At 43.2% G+C, this 25,080-nt stretch overlaps 1 protein-coding gene across 2 annotated transcripts in view; it reads right to left on the bottom strand.

The window, feature by feature from the left end:
* The window catches only part of efr3a (EFR3 homolog A (S. cerevisiae)), a 289,424-nt gene that overhangs the window by 114,499 nt on the left and 149,845 nt on the right, over positions 1–25,080 (bottom strand). For both annotated transcript variants that reach the window (XM_041841458.2, XM_041841456.2), the window contains exon 8: positions 10,679–10,819. In XM_041841458.2, the coding sequence (XP_041697392.1) occupies positions 10,679–10,819 (141 nt within the window). The remainder of the gene's footprint in view (positions 1–10,678; positions 10,820–25,080) is intronic.

Consider the following 25,080-nt stretch of genomic DNA (forward strand, 5'->3'; position numbering starts at 1 on the left):
TCTCTCTCTCCCACAGCCCTCCATCTCTCCCTCGTCAGAGGGGAGGGAAACCAGCCATATGGCGAGCTGGAGCAGAGAGAGAGGAGGCTCACTGCATGATAATGAGCCTACCGTCTTCGCGGTGACGTCAATCCAACCCCAGCCAACCCAGCAAACCCCCCCCTTAACCCCTGCTATTTTTAGACCTGCTTTGAAGATGACTTTCTCTCCTTTTTCTCTCCTGTGTCTGTTGTTGAGTTGGGAAGTCTGGAGTAATGGTGTCAGTTTCTGAAGTGACACCAGACGAAAGGGTTGCCTGGGTCATGTTCATTAGGCACCTGGACTTGTACAATACGAAAAGCTCCTTTTCACTTTCCATTTCAAAACATTATGTATGCTATGGTTGGCCCTACTGAACACAACCCTAGTTTAACTCAGCCGTGTCACTTTCAGTACATTCCATGACAAGTCATCTGTGCGCAGTTGAGCTCAGTAAAACATCTGGCAGTTTGTTTTTCTTCCATGTGTTATTTACTAGGTCTTTAGCAGGTATCTTATTGGTTAAAACTTATCGTCATTTTTACCCCCCTACCCCTTTCAAACAGACAACCTGAACCTGTAAAAAGAAGGTAACTCTGTTTGAAAGGAGTTTTGATTGAATCGTGACCTGTGCGTATTATATATGGCACTGTACAAGCATCATGACAGACAATTAAGCGCTTGACATTAATACGTCTTCACTTGTCTGGACAAGAAGAATATAGATTTAAGTTGTTTGAATGGACAAGTAAAAAAAGTAGTCAAAAGTCAAAATCAAAAGTAACAGTCAGTATCTGGTGTGGCCACCAGCTGCATTAAGTACTGCAGTGCATCTCCTCCTCATGGACTGCACCAGATTTGCCAGTTCTTGCTGTGAGATGTTACCCCACTCTTCCACCAAGGCACCTGCAAGGTCCCGGACATTTCTGGGGTGAATGGCCCTAGCCTTCACCCTCCGATCCAACAGGTCCCAGACGTGCTCAATGGGATTGAGATCCAGGCTCTTCGCTGGCCATGGCAGAACACTGACATCCCTGTCTTGCAGGAAATCATGCACAGAACGAGCAGTATGGCTGGTGGCATTGTCATGCTGGAGGGTCATGTCAGGATGAGCCTGCAGGAAGGGTACCACATGAGGGAGGAGGATGTCTTCCCTGTAACGCACAGCGTTGAGATTGCCTGCAATGACAACAAGCTCAGTCCGATGATGCTGTGACTCACCCCCCCAGACCATGACGGACCCTCCACCTCGATCCCGCTCCAGAGCACAGGCCTCGGTGTAACGCTCATTCCTTCGACGAAAAACGCAAATCTGACCATCACCCCTGGTGAGACAAAACCGCGACTCGTCAGTGAAGAGACTTTTTACCAGTCCTGTTTGGTCCAGTGATGGTGGGATTGTGCCCATAGTGCCTATTGCGGACAGTCCGAGAACTGATGGAGGGATTGTGCGTTCCGGGCAGTTGTTGTTGCCATCCTGTACCTGTCCCACAGGTGTGATGTTCGTATGTACCGATCCTGTGCAGGTGTTTTTACACGTGGTCTGCCACTGCGAGGACGATCAGCTGTCCGTCCTGTCTCCCTGTAGCACTGTCTTAGGCGTCTCACAGTACGGACATTGCAATTTATTGCCCTGGCCACATCTGCAGACCTCATGCCTCCTTGCAGCATGCCTAAGGCACTTTCACGCAGATGAGCAGGGACCCTGGTTACCTTTCTTTTGGTGTTTTTCAGAGTCAGTAGAAAGGCCTCTTTAGTGTCCTAAGTTTTCATAACTGTGACATTAATTGCCTACCATCTGTAAACTGTTAGTGTCTTAACGACCGTTCCACAGGAGCATGTTCATTAATTGTTTATGGTTCATTGAACAAGCATTGGATTTTTACGAATTATCTTTGAAAGACAGGGTCCTGAAAAAGGGATGTTTCTTTTTTTGCTGAGTTTAGATTAAAGGTCAGATTGGATTACCAAATTCCAATCTGAATGAAAATAATCTATTTTTTCCGTTTTTAAATACCCAATTCTGAGATTTAATCACATCTGATTGCCCAAATCCAATCAGAATAGTTTTGAAAAACTGGGAGATTATTAGGCCTAAATACACCATTGTGAGAGTGTGTACGCAGCATCGGTTCTAACTCTACTAGAAAACCAACGGTTTGTTACCACATTTGTGCAGTGGCACATTAGGTTAATCAAGCATTATAGTACATTTTGCAACATGGTTCCATGTTTCAAAACAAAGTGTGATGCCATACAATAATTTGACCCTGATGAAGGTCTATTGATACCGAAATGGTGTAAGATTAATTAAATCTGTGAAACATTCAAGTAGAACTGACAGCGTTTTAGCAGCATGAAATCCCCAGGAAGAAGATGACAAATAATAAAATAATAGTAAGGCATTTGTGAAAATTCTATAGCAATATAGAGTGGGAAAACAGCCATGCGTTTGGACAATTAATAGACACTGTAGCAAATAAAACCTAATAAAAACGTGTCAGTCTTGTCCAGGACCAGAGTCTACACAGACCAGTGCACCATAGCCAATCAGCGCTACAGTAGGCCTATATGAAAATAAGCCTTTTGCCACACGGGCCTGCCATCTTTGAACTGGACTGTGTGTTTACAGGCAGTAGCAACAGCGCGACTTTAGACCATTATAAAGCATTCACCAAAAAACACAAAATACTGTACATCGGAAGAGATTTCTGCAAATATGTAAATATCACAGGAGTCCTCTTACATTGGGAACTTTACAGTCTTATTGATCAAACAACCATGAACAGATAGGCTCTCTCTCCTCCCTAAGATCAACAACTAATGTTAGCAAGAGCAAGACAAGCTAAAATCTAACGAGGCAAGAATACATAAACCCTCTCAAACTTCTTCAGCTTGTAGTTGGCTGTCAAAATTGCACTGATAGCCTGCTCGCTCTTCTGCAGTTTGTCTGCCAATGCATGCTTGTCCCAACCCACGTTTTGACTACTGAATGGGAACTGCCTGCCAGTTGATCGATGCCAAATACATTTGATTTGCAACTAAGAGATATGCCTGCCAACTGTGGATAACAGTCGTTCAAGTTCAGCATAGCTAGCTAGCTAGCAAAGCGATTCACATTTCTTGCTAGTTAACCAAATGACACCTGTATTTCTAGCTGTAAGCACCCAAAAATTATTTGAGGACACATTGTCACCCACTCACCCACTGACATGATATCCTCCCAGCAGCTAGCTAACTAACATTAGGCTCTGTGTTTTTAGCTTGTTAAATAAATAGCTACATAAATATGCTAGCCTATTAGACATGTTATGACTGACTTGTGATCATTGCCTTTGCTAGTTTGATTGTATTGACATTCCCAGCCGTGTTACATTCATCAGTTTTTGTCGAACATATTGAGTCATTGAAACTGACACAGTGCATCCCGAATGGGTGGAGGCAGCAAGCAATGTCCCTGGCCAGCTGTGATTTACAACCTGCTAGCAATATTTTTTGGATTATCAAGAAATGTATTGGTGATTTATATTAATTATGCACTGAACTGCATCCATCTATTCTGCCAAAAATGCCTTAGTGTACGTCATGGAATATTGAGTCAAATAGAACCTATTTTTAAAACCTAAAGTTGGTTTTGTAGCATAAACTGATAATTTAATATTTTTGACTGATATGATCTGTTTGTTTCATATCTACAAACTAGTTAAAACACTGTAAGTTCCAATTTAATATCACCAGTGTGCTGGAGTTTCTTTGCATTATACCATACAATAGTTTAAAAGACGAAAAAACTACAATAAAACAACCCTAGTAATGGGCTGCGCATCATGCATAGCACAAAGCAATCAAGTGAATGCATACACATTTTCACATGCAGGCCAGCAGATGGCGCTACATCCTGCTACATAACCAGCAGTGGAATTGGGTGCACGTCATTGGTCAGGCCAGGGAAAGTTAATGGGGCCGTACATGTGGCCAAACTCCATGGAGACACAGCAGGCTTCAATAGTGTGTGTCTCTCTGTACCAGCCCTGCCGTCTCAACATGTACATGCTGGTTTGGTGTGTGTGTGTGTACATGCTGCTTTGGTGGGGTGTGTACGTGCCCGATATGCTGCTTCGGGTTTCCGTCAGGAAAAATTGGCACAAGACAACGTAAATTAGAGAAATGTACCGGACATCCATATGCATTGGGTGGTAACGGATTAGGGCGTCCACCCATGGTGCACAAAATCACATTTCGATTATTGTAATGCATCTTAACAGAATATAAATTAGCCTGTAAAGTTGTAATAAAGTAGAACGATGTTCTTATACCAACATGACAGGTTTTATTGAAAAGCAAAACATTGCCCGTTGTGTCTTCATCCCTGCTACACTAAACAAAAATATAAACGCAACATGTAAAGTGTTGGTCCCAACACTTTACATGAGCTGAAATAAAACATCCCAGAAATGTTTCATATGCACAAAAAGCTTATTTCTCTCAAATGTTGTGCACAAATTAGTTTACATTCCGTTAGTGAGCATTTCTCCTTCGCTAAGATAATCCATCCACCTGACAGGGGTGGCATATCAAGAAGCTGATTAAACAGCATTATCATTACACAGGTTCACCTTGTGCTGGGGACAATAAAAGGCCACTAAAATGTGCAGTCTTGTCACACAACACAATGTCACAGATGTCTAAAGTTTTGAGGAAGTGTGCAATTGGCATGCTGACTGCAGGAATGTCCACCAGAGCTGTTGCCAGAAAAGTGAATGTGAATTTCTCTACCATAAGCCGCCTCCAACATTGTTTTAGAGAATTTGGCAGTACATCCAACCGGCCTCACAACCGCTGACCATGTGTATGGGGTTGTGTGGGCGAGTGGTTTGCTGAAATCAACGTTGTGAACAGAGTGCTCCATGGTAGGGGTGGGGTTATGGTATGGGCAGGCATAAGCAAAGGACACAATTGCATTTTACAGATGGAAATTTCAATGCACAGAGATACCGTGACAAGATTCTGAGGCCCATTGTCATGCCATTCATCCGCCACCATCACCTCATGTTTCAGCACGATAATGCATGGCCCCATGACGCAAGGATCTGTACACAATTCTTAAAAGCTGAAAATGTCCCAGTTCTTCCATGGCCTGCATACTCAGCTGATGTCACTCTTTGAGCATATTTGGGATGTTCCGGATCGTTCTGTACAACAGCACGTTCCAGTTCCCACCAATATCCAGCAACTTCGCACAGCCTCTGAAGAGGAGTGGGACAACATTCCACAGGCCACAATCAACAGCCTGATCAACTCTATTCGAACAAGATGTTTCGCGCTGCATGAGGCAAATGGTGGTCACACCAGACACTGACTGGTTTTCTGATCCACACCTCTACCTTTTTTTTGGGCATCTGTGACCAACAGATGCATATCTGTATTCCCAGTCATGTGAAATCCAGAGATTAGGGCCTAATTAATTTATTTCAATTGACTGATTTCTGAACTGTAACTCAGTCAAATCTTTGAAATTGTTTCATGTTGCTTTTATATTTTTGTTCAGTATATAAATCATAAATGAATATCATAAAAAAAAATAAAAAATAAAGAACAGGTTGCCTACACAGTAATAAAACATCACTTCAAAATATAATATTTTTATAATATAATTTGCAAGCGACCTGTATGAAAATGTTTACTAATAAATAACAGCTGTTTTCAAATACAATCTAGGTCTCTCTCATGTAATTTAGCCTAGGCATGAACATTTTAATTAGGCCTAATAAACAACAAAACATGGCCGTCTACGAACACCAGGGCTGGCTGATCATGGCTAGAAGGGATCCAGCTTTTGTCATATCAATATCAGATTTGACTTTTCGTAGCAGTGTAACAAGTGTTGCACTTCATGTTGTATAACTACACAAAATCTGAATAGTTCCCATGCCTGATATGACTGTACATTCATTTTGTTGTTATAAGTACCATTTTTAATGTGGTACACTTCCTTCTCCTTCTGCATGCCCCCTCATAAACATCCCCTCCCCCCCTACCTATTCCCTGTCTACTGTATCCATGTGGAAGAGGTAGGTTACTGAAAGTTTTTACCATGAATATACTAATCAATCCTATATGTTTAAACACAGATATTGAGTGTACATTTTCACTGACGTAATAGTATGGTCTTCTACCAGTATATTGTGATATTTATGCATTTCTGAACTTTCCATCTGTTGATTTGTGAATGCTGAACATGCTAGCTAGCTAATGTACTTTCAATGTTGTCATTGGGCTAGCATGGCTATTCATGTCCCCATTTTGTTAATTTGTACTTTAGTTGGTGCATAAGGGCATAAATTGGTGCATAAGAGCAGCACAACACTTCATTTATGGATGTTGTTTGTTTCTTTATCAGGTATGTAATGTGTTTTTGTTTGTTATGATACTTATGACAATATTTTACTGTTAGTTTGCAAGTGCACGTCATGTTCTAATTGTACGTAACGCCCGGCTGTCATTTATGAAAGTTGGCTAGCCTAGGACCAACTATACTGTACATTGCATTATACATTTTATACTGTACACTGCACTATATTGTATTGTTATCTAAGGAGACAATTGTTATTCTTAGCCCTGTCACCTGTATCCATGTGGAAGAGAGGAGTTGGTCCATAAGGGCATATGGTCATATTTAAGCCGATCAAAACACAACACAGAGGCAATCTACACCGGTCACAGCAGGTTAGGAGAACTTACGCAGCAGGTTAGGAGAATTAACAAAGCAGGTTAAGGTTAGGAAAATAGTTAGTTAAAATGCAAATAATATATACTTTTGACATTAATTTGACAAAAGCTGGATACCTTCTAGCCACGACCGGCCCGGTCCGCCCCACTCCCGCTGCGATTCATCACCACAGCAGTGGAAAGAGGACACTCTAGGTGGCCACAAAATGAAGAAATTATAAAACTGATGTTGGACAATCAAATTTGATATGTAAATAAACAAAATTCGTTAAGGCTGGTTTATTGAGAGAAAGCTTATTTTACAATGCTCCTGTGAAAGCAGAGTTCTACTGGATGATGCTTATAAATGTTATATTTATTGTCATTTGAACTATCGTGGGGTCGTGACTCGTGGGATATACACACATATACATATACATATACATATATATACATACATACATACATACATATCCTTTAAAAATATATATTTCCCTTTATTACTTTCCAACCCCACCATCCCTTCCCTAATTGGAGTAAACTAGTGAACAACAATGCGTAGGCCTCTACTTCATGCTTATGCATACTATATACATTTTATGGACACAGTCAATAATTATATATTTTTTGTTTTTACTCCTGAACTTCCTCCAATCATTTTCATGATGTCCATCTGGTATGCTTCTATATGCCATATCTTTCTAACTGTGCTCTTTCACAAAAGCTCACAATATATAACCTATATACTTATTATGGACACAGCATGTCTTACACTAGTTATCTTGTTGTTATTAGTTGTTGTTATTAGTCCCATCCTACAGCTCATTTCCAAGCAGCTTGAGGATTTACTACCCTATGAAGTATATTTGCCTTTGAAGTTGGAGCACATCGACTGGTATTTCCATCAATGAATAAAAAGCATTATTTTGCAATGGATAATTTTTTTATCCCTGACAATTTGACCAGCAACAATTGTCTTTATCTGCAAAAAATGTATAACATGGGGTCCAAAAAGCCATCATTTACCAGCTAACGGAAACCCTGGTGTGTGTGTGGTGGCGACATGGCTACAGCTGACCCTTGTTGGCGGACTGCCCATGGTAAGCGTTTGACCTGGAATCAGATCCGACACCGCGGGAGCCAACGTAGAAACTATTTGAGTAGAGCAGCCGAAAGACTCTGGGGATGGAGAGTCATAGGCCCTTGTCCTTATGTCCAGAAACAAACCCAAACCTCTAGCCATGTGCTTCAAGTGGGAAAAAAAGGTCCTGAATTCCAAATGGACTCCTATACTCCCTATAGCTGAATGTACCAACTCAAACTCCCCTGACTGATATCCAGATACAAATCTGCACATAAAAAGCATCTAACAAGCTAATTACTTTGACAGGTGATTCATTAAAATATCACACAAACGTGTGTGCGTGTCTCTCCTCTTCATAAAAGCGGAGGTGGGGAAGAAGAGAAGATGAATCTTGACTCGTGATGAGGGAATGGAGGTGGTGTGAAGCAATGTCTTAAAGATAGGACAGTAACAAAACACTTAAAGCTTTCTGAGATTTCCCTTGGCGGGGGGAATGTGGGTGGGGGAGACCTGTTTGGTAGGTTTGGATTGAGAAGATTTCCTTAAATAAAAAATACAAACGACAACATTTCACTGCACCTATGTGACAATAATATGACTAAACACCTCCCTCTGCAACTGGATCCTGGACTTCCTGACGGGCCGACACCAGGTGGTAAGGGTAGGTAACAACACATCTGCCACACTGATCCTCAACACGGGGGCCCCTCAGGGGTGCGTGCTCAGTCCCCTCCTGTACTCCCTGTTCACCCATGACTGCATGGCCAGGCACGACTCCAACTCCACCATTAAGTTTGCCGACGACACAACAGTGGTAGACCTGATCACCGACAACGATGAGACAGCCTATAGGGAGGAGGTCAGAGACCTGGCCGTGTGGTGCCAGGATAACAACCTCTCCCTCAACGTGACCAAGACAAAGGAGATGATTGTGGTCTACAGGAAAAAAAAGAGGACTGAGCCAAGCTTCCTGCAATCCAGGACCTCTATGGCGGTGTCAGAGGAAGGCCCTCAAAATTGTCAAAGACTCCAGCCACCCTAGTCATAGACTGTTCTCTCTGCTACCGCACGGCAAGCGGTACCGGAGTGCCATGTCTAGGTCCAAAAGACTTCTCAACAGCTTCTACCCCCAAGCCATAAGACTCCTGAACAGCTAATCATGGCTACCCGGACTATTTGCACTGTCCCCCCACCCCATCTTTTTACGCTGCTGCTACTCTGTTAATTATTTATGCATAGTCACTTTAACTCTACCCACATGTACATATTACTTCAACTACCTCAACTAGCCGGTGCCCCCGCACATTGACTCTGCACCGGTACCCCCGTGTATATTTAGCCTCCCTACTGTTATTTTATTTTACTTCTGCTCTTTTTTTCTCAACACTTTTTTGTTGTTGTTTTATTTTACTTTTTTATAAAAAAACAAATGCACTGTTGGTTAAGGGCTGTAAGTAAGCATTTCACTGTAATGTCTGCACCTGTTGTATTCGGCGCATGTGGCCAATAACATTTGATTTGATTTGAAGCCACTCCTGCGTTGTCTTGGCTGTGTGTTTAGGGTCGTTGTCCTGTTGGAAGGTGAACCTTCGCCCCAGTCTGAGGTCCTACGCACTCTGGAGCAGGTTTTCATCAAGGATCTCTCTGTATTTTGCTCCATTCATCTTTGCCTCGATCCTGACTAGTCTCCCAGTCCCTGCCGCTGAAAAACATCCCCACAGCATGCTGCCGCCACCACCATGCTTCACCGTAGGGATGGTGTCAGGTTTCCTCCAGATGTGACGCTTGGCATTCAGGCCAACGAGTTCAATCTTGGTTTCATCAGACTAGAGATTCTTGTTTCTCATGGTCTGAGAGTCTTTAACTCCAAGCGGGCTGTCATGTGCCTTTTACTGAGGAGTGGCTTCCGTCTGTTTACAACAACACCATAATGTCTCTCTGCCTCTTCAACTAAATATTCAACTAAAATACAATATTAATAGCACCTTGAAGACGATAATAATAATAATGAGTGTTATGAAGCAACACTTGGCGACACGCTTTTCAATCTGTCACCACCTCCTGCAAAACCAACTGGATTTGAATTAGCAACGCACAGGGGGGTGAAACGACATCCTGAGCCCAGCGGAAAGCTCTGCACACTCCACTGCTAAGTTTGGGTGTGTGATTTAAGAGAAAGCGAGAGAGGTAAAGAGAAAGACAGCGAGAGGGAGAGACGAGAGAGAAGTGTGTATGTGTGTGTGTTACAGAGAGAAGAAATATCATTCCAGCTCCCCCAGACAGGCCCCTGTGAGGCTGTGGATTTGAGACTGAAAAATGACCACCATCTCACCCCCCATGCCATTCAGACAATAACTAGGTAATGTGTGACCTTGTGCCCAGTGGAGGGAAGCACAGCCAATAAGTGTGAATTAGATTCAGAGTCACAGAGGTCTGTGAGAGTGGGTGACCGTGTGACTTGAATCCAGTCAGACTATTAGTCTTGGTTGGTAGAACTTCACCTCAGTAGGTATTGGATAAATCGATCTAATTGATGTTGAAGATATATTTTTCAAGAGAGACCAGCTATGGTTCATGTTTTCAACCCAATAGTGAAAAAGGAAGATGCGGTTGCTATTTTGAATGCACCTTGCATGTCGTTTGCCATATTCTACATCAATCTTAAAATGACCTTCTTGTCCCTTTCCTCCTCTTACACTACGTGACTAGACCTAATGAGACCACCCCGGTCAGAGTCAATGTGTGTCTGTGTCCATGTCTGTGCGTGTGTGGCAGTGATCGCTGGTGGGCGGAGCCCATCCTCCTATATAGCCAGCCACCGCCTCCTCTAATGTGAAGCCTGCACAGCCTGGTCACACTAGTACTTACACTAGTACAGGGCGGACAGCGTTGTTCATGTTGCCGTAGGCTGCTCTTCCCAGCAGCTCTCTGAAGCAGCTCTCGGCCAGGGCCGCTGGGTTCTCCTCGCCTTCCTGCTCTGTCCTCGAAGGCGTGCCAGGTGGGCCCACCCTGAGAGAAGGAGAGAGAGAGAGAATAGATCAAAATCGCTGTTATCTTACCACAGATAAGCGCAATGCAAGGTGGTGCACTCAAACATAAAATATTTATTGCCTTGAAATAAAAATGCATGAGTACCAGTAACATTAGTACCAGTATCTCAACAGATATTGAATAAGAAAGTGAATCGTGAAGGATAAACTCCTCAGCTGTTTTGGTCCGGCAGTTATGACGTTGCAGCGAGCGAGAGAGAGGGGGGAGGGGGGTTGACGGGAGACAAAATCAGTCCATCAGAGAAAATAGAAGAAATCAATGAGAGAGAGTGCAGGTCTAGAGTAAGTCTCATCAGCGATAAATCTGTAAATAATCTGTGTGTGTGTGTCTGATGTGAAATGGCTAGCTAGTTAGCAGTGCGCGCTAATAGCGTTCAATCAACTTATGAGTGTGTGTTTGAGAGAAAGTGTGTGCGCGCACGAGAGAGAGCGGGAGAGAGAGGCACACACAAGTTAATCCGCATCTTTATGATGATTTACACAACTACACTAATATATATATATATATCTAAGTATGTGGAACTGTTTAGTACCAAACATAAAGGGTTAAATACATTTCCACAAAATTAAATGTTTCCTCATCTTTCTTATATACACTATATATACAAAAGTATGTAGACACCCCTTCAAATTAGTGGATTTGGCTATTTCAGCAACACCGGTTGCTGACAGGTGTATAATATGGAGCAGACAGCCAAGCAATTTCCATAGACAAACATTGGCAGTAGAATGGCCTTACTGAAGAGCTCAGTGACTTTCAATATGGTACCATCACATGATGCCACCTTTCCAACAAGTCAGTTCGTAAAATTTCTGCCCTGCTAGAGTTGCCCTGGTCAACTGTAAGTGCTGTTATTGTGAAGTGGAAACATCTAGGAGCAACAACGGATCAGCCGCGAAGTGGTAGGCTCACAGAACGGGACCACCGAGTGCTGAAGCGCTTAACGTGTAAAAATAGTCCGTCCTCGGTTGCAACACTCACTACCAAATTCCAAATTGCCTCTGGTAGCAACCTCAGCACAATAACTGTTTGTGGGGAGCTTCATGAGCCTAAGAACACCATGCGCAATGCGAAGCGTCAGCTGGAGTGGTGTAAAGCTCGCTGCTATTGGACTCTGGAGCAGTGGAACGCGTTCTCTGGAGTGATGAATCACGCTTTACCACCTGACAGTCGGATGGACAAATCTGGGTTTGGTGGATGCCAGGCGAACGCTACCTGCCCTAATGCATATTGCCAACTGTAAAGTTTGGTGGAGGAGGAATAATGATCCGGGGCTGTTTTTCATGTTTCGGGCTAGGCCCCTTAGTTCCAGTGAAGGAAAATCTTAATGCTACAGCATACAATGACATTCTAGACGAGTCTGTGCTTCCAACTTTGTGGCAACAGTATGAGGAAGGCCCTTTCCTGTTTCAGTATGACAATGCCCCCGTGCACAAAGCAAGGTCCATACAGAAATGGTTTGTCAAGATCAGTGTGGAAGAACTTGACTGGCCTGCACAGAGCCCTGACCTAAACTCCATCGAATACCTTTGGCATGAATTGAAACGCCGACTGTGAGCCAGGCCTAATCGCCGAACATCAGTGCCCAACCTCACTAATGCTCTCGTGGCTGAATGGAAGCAAGTCCCCACAGCAATGTTCCAACATCTAGTGGAAAGCCTTCCCAGAATAGTGGAGGCTGTTATTTACATTTAAGTCATTTAGCAGACGCTCTTATCCAGAGCGACTTACAATTAGTGCATACATTATTATTTTATTTTTTCATACTGGCCCCCCTGTGGGAATCGAACCCACAACCCTGGCGTTGCAAAAGCCATGCTCTACCAACTGAGCTACATCCCTGCCGGCCATTCCCTCCCCTACCCTGGACGACGCTGGGCCAATTGTGCGCCCCCCCCATGGGTCTCCCGGTCGCGGCCGGCTACGATAGAGCCTGGATTCGAACCAGGATCTCTAGTGGCACAGCTAGCACTGCGATGCAGTGCCTTAGAGCACTGCGCCACTCGGGAGCAGCAAAGGTTATAGCAGCAAAGGTGGGACCAACTCCATATTAATGCCCATGATTATGGAATGAGATGTTCGATGAGCAGGTGTCCACATACTTTTTGTAATGTAATGTATGACTGTGTCCAAAATGGCACCCTATACCCTATATAGTGCACTACTTTTGAACAGATATATGCACTAAGGAATAGGGTGCAATTTGGGACTCAAATGCATTCTCCTCGCATCCTCTGTTCTTGCCTCCTTCTCAAAACCCATTGGATGAGAAAGCCAACCTCCTCCAATGGGTTTTGAGGAGGAGGCGAGGAGAGAGGACGCGAGGAGTATGCAATTGAGATTCTCCCTATGAGTTTCCCTATAGTGTGGAGTTGAAAGTGAAAAAAAAAAAGTAATATTTCTACGTGAAGCCTAATGAGTTTGTCTGTACTGAACAATGTATTGTCTGTTGTGTGTGATATTGGCAAATTAATGAAAACCTCAATCATTTCCCCGCAATAAGCCCGGCCACAGATAGGCTGTGGGCATCAGTCGGGAGAGAAAAACAATTATTTGCAGCCCACACGCAGTTCATGGAAGATGTAACGCTTATTGATTGTTTTCCAACCAAGCCTCAAAATTAGGGAAAATAAATGAGAAATAAAAATAAAACAAGCCAGCCGATAAATGTCTCCAATAGGCTTACGGGTGATTGCTCAGAGAGAGAGAAAGGGAGAGGGGAGGGGGGATAAATAGGGGCAGAAAGAGAGTGCAAGTTAGAGAGGGGCAGAGAGAGAGAGAGAGAGAGAGAGAGAGAGAGAGAGAGAGAGAGAGAGATTATGCATTTTCAACAATTTAGAGAAAGCAGTTTTTTAGCTAATATCCGTGTAGCAGCCATGCGGCAGTCAAGGTTGTCCACAAGGTCGCTTATTTGAGCAGTGGTGAGACACCTTTTACAAAAGGAATCGACCGGCGCAACAGCAGGAATTAATTTGAGACAGAGAGCCATTCCCTCGCAGCCGACCATTAAACGGGTAATCTGACGTTCGAAAAACAACAAAGCAGCCACTGTTCTGTTAAACAGCTGTGGGATGGGGCTGGAGAAATCTAATTCATAGACTGAGCTATAGATGCAAATACTGACCATTCATGACATCAAAATCAATAGAGTAAAACAAGCTTATATTTTGGGTTATTATGGGGTATGACAATTGAACTAAGCTCATGAGACATTTATAAGTTACTGTTATATGCTTCAAGATTGAATGGGTATATATAATTAATTTAAAAGTTTTAAAAAATGGATGGGGGGGGGGTACTAAGCTAACATATGGAATTGTTTTATGATGGACATACCATTTGTATTTGTATTTATTATGGACCCCCATTAGCTGCTGCCAAGGCAGGAGCTACTCTTCCTGGGGTCCAGCAAAAGTAAGGCAGTTATACAATTGTGAAAACATTACAATACATTCACAACACATTAAGTGTGTGCCCTCAGGCCCCTACCCCACTAACACATATCTGCAAAACAAAATCCTTGTGTATGTGTGTGTTCAGTGCGCATTTTATCATGTGTGTCTGCATGTGTCTGTGCCTATGTGTGTGTTGCATCACAGTCCCCGCTGTTCCATAAGGTGTTTTTTAATCTGTTTATTAAATCTAATTTTACTGCTTGCATGAGTTACTTGATGTGGAATAGAGTTCCATGTATTCATGGCTCTACAGTATGTAGTACTGTCTGCCTCCCATAGTCTGTTCTGGACTTGGGGACTGTGAAGAGACCTCTGGTGGCATGTCTTGAGGGGTATGCATGGGTGTCCGAGCTGTGTACCAGTAGTCCAAACAGACAGCTCAGTATATTCATCATGTCAATAACTCTCACAAGTAGTGATGAAGTCAATCTCTCCTCCACTTTGAACAAGGAGAGATTGACATGCATATTATTAATGTTAGCTCTCTGTGTACATCCAAGGGCCAGCCGTGCTGCCCTGTTCTGAGCCAATTGCAACTGTCCTAAGTCCCTCTTTGTGGCACCTGACCATACAACAGAACAGTAGTCCAGGTGCGACAAAAATAAGGCCTGTAGGACGTGCCTTGTTGATAGTTCTGTTAAGAAGGCAGAGCAGCACTTTGTTATGGACAGACTTCTCCCCATCTTGGCTACTGCTGTATCAACATGTTTTGTCAATGACAGTTTACAATACAGGGTTACTCCAAGCAGTTTAGTCACCTCAACAGGCTCAATTCCCACATTAGTTATTACAATATTTAGTTTAGTTTTAGGGTTTAGTGAATGATTTGTCCCAAATACAATGCTTTTAGTTTTTGAAACATTTAGGACTAACTTATTCCTTGCCAGCCATTCTGAAACTAACTGCAGCTATTTGTTAAGTGTTGCAGTCACTTTACTCAAAGCCAGTGGCATGTCGTTAGTAAAGATTGAAAAAAGTAAGGGGCCTAGAGAGCTGCCCTGGGGAATTCCTGATTCTACTGGATTATGTTGGAGAGGCTTCCATTAAAGAACACCCTCTGTGTTCTGTTAGACAAGTACCTCTTTATCCACAATATAGCAGGGGGTGTAAAGCCATAACAAATAAAATGTTCCAGCAGCAGACTATCATCAATAATTTCAAAAGCCTCACTGAAGTCTAACAAAAAATATTTGTATCATCAATTTCTCTCAGCCAATCATCAGTCATTTGTGTAAGTGCTGTGCTTGTTGAATGTCCTTCCCTATAAGCGTGCTGAAAGTCTGTTGTCAATTTGTTTACCGTAAAATAGCATTGTATCTGGTCAAACACAGGGATGGTTTGTCGGCTATTTGAGCCAGTAAAGGGGGCTTTACTATTATTAGGTAGCGTAATGCAACCCCACTGTTCTGTGGCCTCTAATGCCCATCATTGTAACAATCACTAACTATTGCCATCCTCATAATCATAATCTCCATTATCATCACCCTCCACATCATCCCATTCCACAGAGGTCGTTTCCTAGAAAGCCGCACCTTGGTTCATGTGGCAACGGGACAAAAAGGGTTAACCTTGTTGGTGATGAGGGTGAAGTCATTTCGATTGCATTGTCAATATCCTTTTTCAAGAAAAAGGTCTCCAAGACCCCTTGGTGGATGATGATGATCCAGTATATACCAGTATATAAGCTAACCCGACCCTAGCACATGCGGCAAATCAATGGCAGTGATAAATTGACAGGTGGGGCACAGTAGCGCAGCGGAGATCATATCAATGTCTCCTTGTGCAGCTCATTTCTTCTCGGCCTTCATATCGCACACCGGCGTGGCTCAGAGTCTATATGACACTAGCCACTTTGCATTCAGGTCACACTCTGGCACCACGAAGACCATTAAATTAAATCAGATGTCCTTCACCCTATGCTGGCAGGGTTTTGGTGGGCTGAGCCTTCTTTCCAAAAGAAAAAGATCCTTTCCTTATCCTTGGACCCGGACACGAGATGCGACAAGGAGAAAGCTGTTGACTTTTCATAATCTCTTCCATCTTTAGGCACAAAATAGGGTGCACAAAATGGCGTTTGCCACAGACAGTGGAAGTGACATTAAATGCGATGCCAGACCCGGCATCCAATTTCAGCATACACAATCGCTTTGACATGCTTCGCTCTCTCTCAAATTACACCCTGAGCCGACCCCATGAGGTGCACACATCTCCCACCTTCGACTGAACCGGGAGTGGGGGGCTTCATACTTCTCCCCTGATCTGGAGGCCAGTTATTGCAGACTTTAAAGTTTAATAGCATCGCCTTATGGGGGGCCAGGGAGGGAAGAGAGTCACCAGGGAGTAAAGGGGATTAGGGATTATTATGGCCCATGGTGGCTTGAGAAATGCATCCTTACATTCCTTTGTGGCTTGAATTATTTTATTTGACATGTTTAAAACAGAGTTGCCTAAGCAAATGAGTACATTTCCTTTCCTCCCTCCATCCTTTGTACATACTGTGTCTTCGGAAAGAATTCAGATCCCTTGACTTTTTCCACATTTTGTTACGTTACAGCCTTAATCTAAAATTGATTAAATTGTTTAAAATCCTCAGCAATCTACACACAATACCCCATAATGACAACACCAAAACAGATTGTTAAAAAAAAATAATAGATTATTTACATAAGTTTTCAGCCCGTTTGCTATGAGACTCGAAATTGAGCTCACGTGCATCCTGTTTCCATTGACCATCCTTGAGATATTTCTACAAATTTATTGGAGTCAACCTGTCATAAATTCAATTGATTGGACATGATTTGGAAAGGCACACACCTGTCTATATAAGGTCTCACAGTTGACAGTGCATGTCAGAGCTAAAAACAAACCATGAGGTCGAAGGAATTGTCCGTAGAGCTCCGAGACAGGATTGTGTCAAGGCATAGATCTGGGGAAGGGTACCAAAACATTTCAGCAGCATTGAAGGTCCCCAAGAACACAGTGGCCTCCATCACTCTTAAATGGAAGAAGTTTGGAACCACTAAGACTCTTCCTAGAGCTGGCCGCCCGTCCAAACTGAGCAATCGGGGGAGAAGGGCCTTGGTCAGGGAGGTGACCAAGAACCTGATGGTCACTCTGACAGAGCTCCAGAGTTCCTCTGTGGAGATGGGAGAACCTTCCAGAAGGACAACCATCTCTGCAGCACTCCACCAATCAGGCCTTTATGGTAGAGTTGTCAGACGGAAGACACTCCTCAGTAAAAGGCATATGACAGCCCGCTCGGAGTTGGCCAAAGGTACCTAAAGGACTCTCAGACCATGAGAAACAAGATTCTCTGGTCTGATGAAACCAAGATATAACTCTTTGGCCTGAATGCCAAGTGTCACGTCTGGAGGAAACCTGGCACCATCCCTACGGTGAAGCACTGTGGTGCCAGCATCATGCTGTGGGGATGTTTTTTCAGCGGCAGGGACTGGGAGACTATAATAATAATAATAATAATAATAATAATAATATGCCATTTAGCAGACGCTTTTATCCAAAGCGACTTACAGTCATGTGCGCATACATTTTTTTTACAGATGGGTGGTCCCGGGGATCGAACCCACTACCCTGGCGTTACAAGCGCCGTGCTCTACAAGCTGAGCTACGGAGGACCACAAGAGACTAGTCAGGATCGAGGCAAAGATGAATGGAGCAAAGTACAGAGAGATCCTTGATGAAAACCTGCTCCAAAGCGCTCAAGACCTCAAACTGGGGGTGAAGGTTCACCTTCCAACAGGACAACGACCCTAAGCACACAACCAAGACAACGCAGGACTGGCTTCGGGACAAGTCTCTGAATGTCCTCGAGTGGCCCAGCCAGAGGCCGGACTTGAACCCGATCAAAGATCTCTAGAGAGACCTGAAAATAGATGTGCTACAATGCTCCCCATCCAACCTGACACTTGGGACAGGAAAAACTCAAAATACAGGTGTGCCAAGTTTATAGCGTCATACCCAAGAAGACTTGATGCTGTAATCACTGCCAAAGGTGCTTCAACAAAGTACTGAGTAAAGGGTCTGAATACTTATGTAAATGTGATAATTTTCTTATTTTTAATTAAAAAATTGTTGCTTTGTCATTATGGGGTATTGTGTGTAGATTGAGGGGGAAAAAAACATTTGAATCAATTTTAGAATAAGGCTGTAACGTAACAAAATGTGTAAAAAGTCAAGGGGTCTGAATACTTTCCGAAGGTACGTTGTGTTCTACTAAGCTATGCGGAATTGTTTTAGGAAGATTATACCAAGGATCATTTAGCTACTTGATTTAGAATTGTAAGACCCCTTTAAGTATCAAAAAAATATATACCCAAATTATTTGATGAAAATAATGTTTTGGCCTTACAGTTATTAGCCCATACAAACACATTGAATAACAGATCATCCCACAAAAACATTTAAAGGAAGTTTGTTCTGAAGTGTGTGTCCTATATCAGAGATACACTACATGACCAAAAGTATGTGGACACCTGCTCGTCGAACATTTCATTCCAAAATCATGGATATTAATATGTAATTGGTCCCCCCTTTGCTGCTATAACAGCCTTCACTCTTCTGGGAAGGCTTTCCACTAGATGTTGGAACATTGCTGCAGGGACTTGCTTCCATTCAGCCACAAGAGCATTAGTGAGGTCGGGCACTGATGTTGGGCACTGATGTTGGGCGATTAGGCCTGGCTCGCAGTCGGCGTTCTAATTCATCCCAAATGTGTTCGATGGGATTGAGGTCAGGGCTCTGTGCAGGCCAGTCAAGTTCTTCCACACCAATCTCAACAAACCATTTCTGTATGGACCTCACTTTGTGCACGATGGCATTGTCATTCTGAAACGGGAAAGGGCCTTTCTCATACTGTTGGAAGCATAGAATCGTCTAGAATGTCATTGTATGGTGTAGCGTAAATATTTCCCTTCACTGGAACTAAGGGGCCTAGCCCGAACCATGAAAAACAGTCCCAAACCATTATTCCTCCTCCACCAAACTTTACAGTTGGCACTATGCATTGGGACAGGTAGCATTTTCCCGGCATCCACCAAACCCAGATTCGTTCGTCAGACTGCCAGATGGTGAAGCGTAATTCATCACTCCAGAGAACGCGTTTCCACTGTTCCAGAGTCCAATGGCGGCGAGATTTACACCACTCCAGCCGATGCTTGGCATTGCACATGGTGATCTTAGGCTTGTGTGCGGCTGCTTCGGCCATGGAAACCCATTTCATGAAGCTCCTGACGAATAGCTCTTATGCTGACGTTGCTTCCAGAGGCAGTTTGGAACTAGGTAGTGAGTGTTGCAACCGAGGACAGACAATTTTTACGCACTACGTGCTTCAGCACTCGGCGGTCCCGTTCTGTGAGCTTGTGTGGCCTACTACTTCGCGGCTGAGCCATTGTTGCTCCTAGACGTTTCCACTTCACAATAACAGCACTTACAGTTGACCAGGGCAGCTCTAGCAGGGCAGATATTTGACGAACTGACTTGTTGGAAAGGTGGCATCCTATGACAGTGCCATGTTGAAAGTCACTGAGCTCTTCAGTAAGGCCCTTCCACTGCCAATGTTTGTCCTATGGAGATTGCATGGCTGTGTGCTCAATTTTATACACCTGTCAGCAACGAGTGTGGATGAAATAGCCAAATCCACTAATTTGAAGGGGTGTCTACATACTTTTGTATATATAGTGAATATAAGAAAGATCAGGAAACATTACATTTTTTGGAAATGCATTTAACTCTTCATTTTTGGCACTAAACAGTCTCCATATATACTACTTTTTTCAACTAGTACCGGGGGACCTTCAAACGAGTCTTGTGAGGCCTGTGGGCATCCTAGAGCAAACCGTTCGGACGCTACAGACAGAAGTTGGCAGATCGCCTGTACGGATTTAAGACGAGTCCCAAAACGGAGAACACCATCGTGTTCGTGAGAGTCTCATCTTTCCATAATAGTTTGTAGGCCAAACCGTTCGGGCCCTACTGATCTAAACTGATGTTGTACTTAATGTTTCCACCATCTAGTGCTAGTGATCTACCAAAATGTTGGTTATGTTTTGGTTTTTAAACAACTAATTGACTGATGTCTTTTATTTGAATTACATTTCTTTCTGCTCTCAATGCACACATTGCGCTGCAGTTTCTCTAGAGATAAATCAGATCATGCCCTAACGGTGCAATTTAGTAGGGAGTTGTAGTTTCCAACAGGCCAATGTTGTACATAGTTTAGCCCAGAAAACGTGATAATTAACTACAATGACCATAATCCATTGTGTGGCTACACGTCAGGTCTGTGTTTCGTTTGTGCCTGCTACGTAAGAGACAGAAGAACATGCGATCAAGAGGGGTTACATATAGAGCGGTTTCTTCGCGAGGTATCTCTACCTGAAAATAAATGATCTGTGACTGATAGTTGGTATTCAGCAGTCAAAGTATGTCTTAGTCACAAAATTGTGATTTTGTTGGACAGCATAGGCAGCAGCTCTATAAAGATGAGATGAGGACTTGGAATGAAATGATAAAGTAATCAAAGAAAACAAATGTATTTTATTAAAGTAAAGTGAATATATGATGGTTAATAAGTGATAAGCAGTCAAGGGTAGTCACTACCATCATGGGACTTGTATTAATAGTTGTATTCTGTGTTACAGCATTCAACCCACATAATGCATAGTGCATTTGTTTAAAAAAATTAATTGAACATCATTAATTGTTTTTTTTTATTGAAAAAATACTAATTGCTCAGCACTACCGCCATCGTTTCCTATGACCGAAAAGAGCTTCTGGACATCAGAAGATTTCTACTTCAACAGGTCGGCGGCGCAGGACATACTGCTCACCCCGGAACAGGCCCTTAATCCCAGACACTCGGAAGAGAAAGAGACGGCGATACAGAGGCCCTGATGAACTGCGTCAGCGAGTAAATAAACCGCCTCTGTTTTTTGGCAAATGTACAATCACTGGAGAACAAACTGGAAGAGCTCCGTTCGAGACTATCCCGTCAAATGGGACCCGAAGAACTGTAATATCCTACGTTTCGCTGAAACTTGGCTGAAAAAGGACAATATACAACTAGCTGGTTTTTCTACGCATCGGCAGGACAGAACGGCAGCGTCGGTTAAGCTCAAGGGGGGTGGTGTGTCTCTTTGTTAACAACAGCTGGTGTGTGATCTCTAATATTAAGCAAGTCTTGAGGTTCTCCTCGCCTGAGTTCGAATACCTCATGATAAGCTGTAGACCATACTACTTACCAAGAGAGTTTCTCTATTTTTTGTAGCTATCTATTTACCACACAAACCGATGCTGGCACTAAGACCGCACTAAACGAGTTGTATAGGGCCATAAGCAAACAAGAAAATGCTCATCCCGAGGCAGCGCTCCTAGTGGCCAATGATTTTAATGCAGGAAAACTGAAATCTATGTAACTGAATGTCTATCAGCAGGTCACCTTGTGCATGGCACCTTTACTACACACACAGACAAAGCTCTCCCTCGCCTTCCATTTGGAAAATCTGACCATAACTCTATCCTCCAGATTCCTGCTTACAAGCAAAATCTCAAAACAGGATGCGCTCAATACGGAAGTGGTCCGATGAAGGCAGATGCTAAGCTACAGGATTGTTTCACAATCAGAGACGGAAATATATTCTGGGACTCATCCGATGGCATTGAGGAGATTACCACATAAGTCACCAGCTTTATTAATAAGTGCATCAATGACGTCGTCCCCACATTGACCGTACGTACATATCCCAATCAGAAGCCATGGAATACAGGCAATATCTGTACTGAACTAAAGGCTAGAGCTGCCACTTTCAAGGAGCGGGACACTAACCCAAAGGATATATAGGAAATCCCACTACGCCCTCCAACGAACCATTAAACAGGCAAAGTGACAATACAGGACTAAGATCGTCAGATGTGGCAGGGCTTGCAAACTATCACGGATTACAAAGGGAAACCCAGCCGCGAGCTGCCCAGTGGCGCAAGCCTACCAGACGAACTAAATGCTTTCTATGCTCGCTTCGAGGCAAGCAACACTGAACCATGTTTGAGAGCACCAGCTGTTCCGTTGACTGTATGATCACGTTCTTTGTAGCTGATGTGAGTAAGACCTTTAAACAGGTCAACATTCAGAAGTCCGCCGGGCCAGACGGATTACCAGGACGTGTACTCGGACCATGCAATGACCAGCTAGCAAGTGTCTTCACTGACATATTCAACCTCTCCCTGACCAAGTTTGCAATACCTACAGTTGAAGTCGGAAGTTTACGTACACCTTAGCCAAATACATTTAAACTCAGTTTTTCCACAATTCTGACATTTAATCCTAGTAAAAATTCACTGTCTTTGGTCAGTTAGGATCACCACTTTATTTTAAGAATCTGAAATGTCAGAATAATAGTAGAGGGAATGATTTATTTAAGCTTTTATTTCTTTCATCATATTCCCAGTGGGTCAGAAGTTTACATACACTCAATTAGTATTTGGTAGCATTGCCTTTAAATTGTTTAACTTCGGTCAAACGTTTGGGGTAGACTTCCACAAGCTTCCCACAATAAGTTGGGTGAATTTTGGCCCATTCCTCCTGACAGAGCTGGTGTAACTGAGTCAGGTTTGTAGGCCTCCTTGCTCGCACACGCTTTTTCAGTTCTGCCCACATATTTTCAATACGATTGAGGTCAGGGCTTTGTGATGGCCACTCCAATACCTTGACTTTGTTGTCCTTAAGCGATTTTACCACAACTTTGTCATTAGGTCATTGTCCATTTGTAAGACCCATTTGCGACCAAGCTTTATCTTACTGACTGATGTCTTGAGATGTTGCTTCAATATATCCACATAATTTTCCTTCCTCATGATGCCATCTATTTTGTGAAGTGCACCAGTCCCTCCTGCAGCAAAGCACTCCCACAGCATGATGCTGCCACCCCGTGCTTCACGGTTGGGATGGTGTTCTTCGGCTATTAAGCCTGCCCCTTTTCCTCCAAACATAATGATGGTCATTATGGCCAAACAGTTCTATTTTTGTTTCATCAGACCAGAGGACATTTCTCCAAAAAGTATGATCTTTGTCCTCATGTGCTGTTGCAAACCGTAGTCTGGCTTTTTTATGGCTGTTTTGGAGCAGTGGCTTCTTCCTTGCTGAGCGGCCTTTCAGGTTATGTCGATATAGGACTTGTTTTACTGTGGATATAGATACTTTTGTACCTGTTTCCTCTAGCATCTTCACAAGGTCCTTTGCTGTTGTTCTGGGATTGATTTGCACTTTTCACACCAAAGTATGTTCATCTCTAGGAGACAGAACGCGTCTCCTTCCTGAGCGGTATGACGGCTGCGTGGTACCATGGTGTTTATACTTGCGCACAATTGTTTGTACAGATGAACGTGGTACCTTCAGACATTTGGAAATTGCTCCCAAGGATGAACCAGCTCTTTTTGTTCCTGAGGTCTTGGCTGATTTATTTTGATTTTCCCATGATGTCAAGCAAAGAGGCACTGAGTTTGAAGGTAGGCCTTGAAATACATCCACAGGTACACCTCCAATTGACTGAAATGATGTCAATTAGCCTATCAGAAGCTTCTAAAGCCATGAAATCATTTTCTGGAATTTTCCAAGCTGTTTAAATGCACAATCAACTTAGTGTATGTAAACTTCTCACCCACTGGAATTGTGATACAGTGAATTATAAGTGAAATAATCTGTCTGTAAACAATTGTTGGAAAAATTACTTGTGTCATGCACAAAGTAGATATCCTATCAGACTTGCCAAAACTATAGTTTGTTAACAAGAAATTTGTGGAGTGGGTGAAAAATGAGTTTTAATGACTCCAACCTAAGTGTATGTAAACTTCAGACTTCAACTGTACATGTTTCATGCAGACCACCATAGTCCCTGTGCCCAAGAATGTCAAGGTAACCTGTCTAACTGACTATCGCCCCATAGCACTCACATCTGTAGCCATGAAATGCTTTGAAAGGCTGGTCATGGCTCACATCAATACCATCATCTCAGACACCCTGGACCCATTTCAATTTGCATACCGCCCAAAGAGATTAATAGATGATGCAATCTCTATTGCACTCCACACTGCCCTTTCCCACTTGGACAAAATAAACACCTACGTGAGAATGCTGTTCATTGACTACAGCTCAGCGTTCAACACCATAGTGCCCTCCAAGCTCATCACTAAGCTAAGGACCCTGGGACTAAACACCTCCCTCTGCAACTGGATCCTGACGGGACGCCCCCAAGTGATGAGGGTAGGCAACAACACATGCATGCTTAGTCTCCTTTGGTACTCCCTGTTCACCACGACTACATGGCTGCGCACGACTCCAACACCATCATTAAGTTTGCGACGACTCGACGGTGGTAGGTCTGATCACCAACGACGCTGAGACAGCCTATAGGGAGGAGGTCAGAGACAACCTGGACAACAACCTCTCCCTCAACGTCAGCAAGACAAAGGAGCGGAGAGGTTGAGGGTAGAGGAAGTTCAGGAGTAAAAACAAACAAAATAGAATTATTGAAAAATTGACTGTGTCCATAAAATGTATATAGTATGTATAAGCTGGAAGTAGAGGCCTAAGCATTGTTGTTCACTAGTTTACTCCAATTAGGGAAGAGGTGGAAAATAATAAAGGGAAATATTTTTTTTTTTAAAGATATGTATGTATGTACAGTTGAAGTCGGAAGTTTACATACACTTAGGTTGGAGTCATTAAAACCCGTTTTTCAACCACTCCACAAA

Source organism: Coregonus clupeaformis, unplaced genomic scaffold, assembly GCF_020615455.1.
Source record: "Coregonus clupeaformis isolate EN_2021a unplaced genomic scaffold, ASM2061545v1 scaf0021, whole genome shotgun sequence".
NCBI lineage: Eukaryota > Metazoa > Chordata > Actinopteri > Salmoniformes > Salmonidae > Coregonus > Coregonus clupeaformis.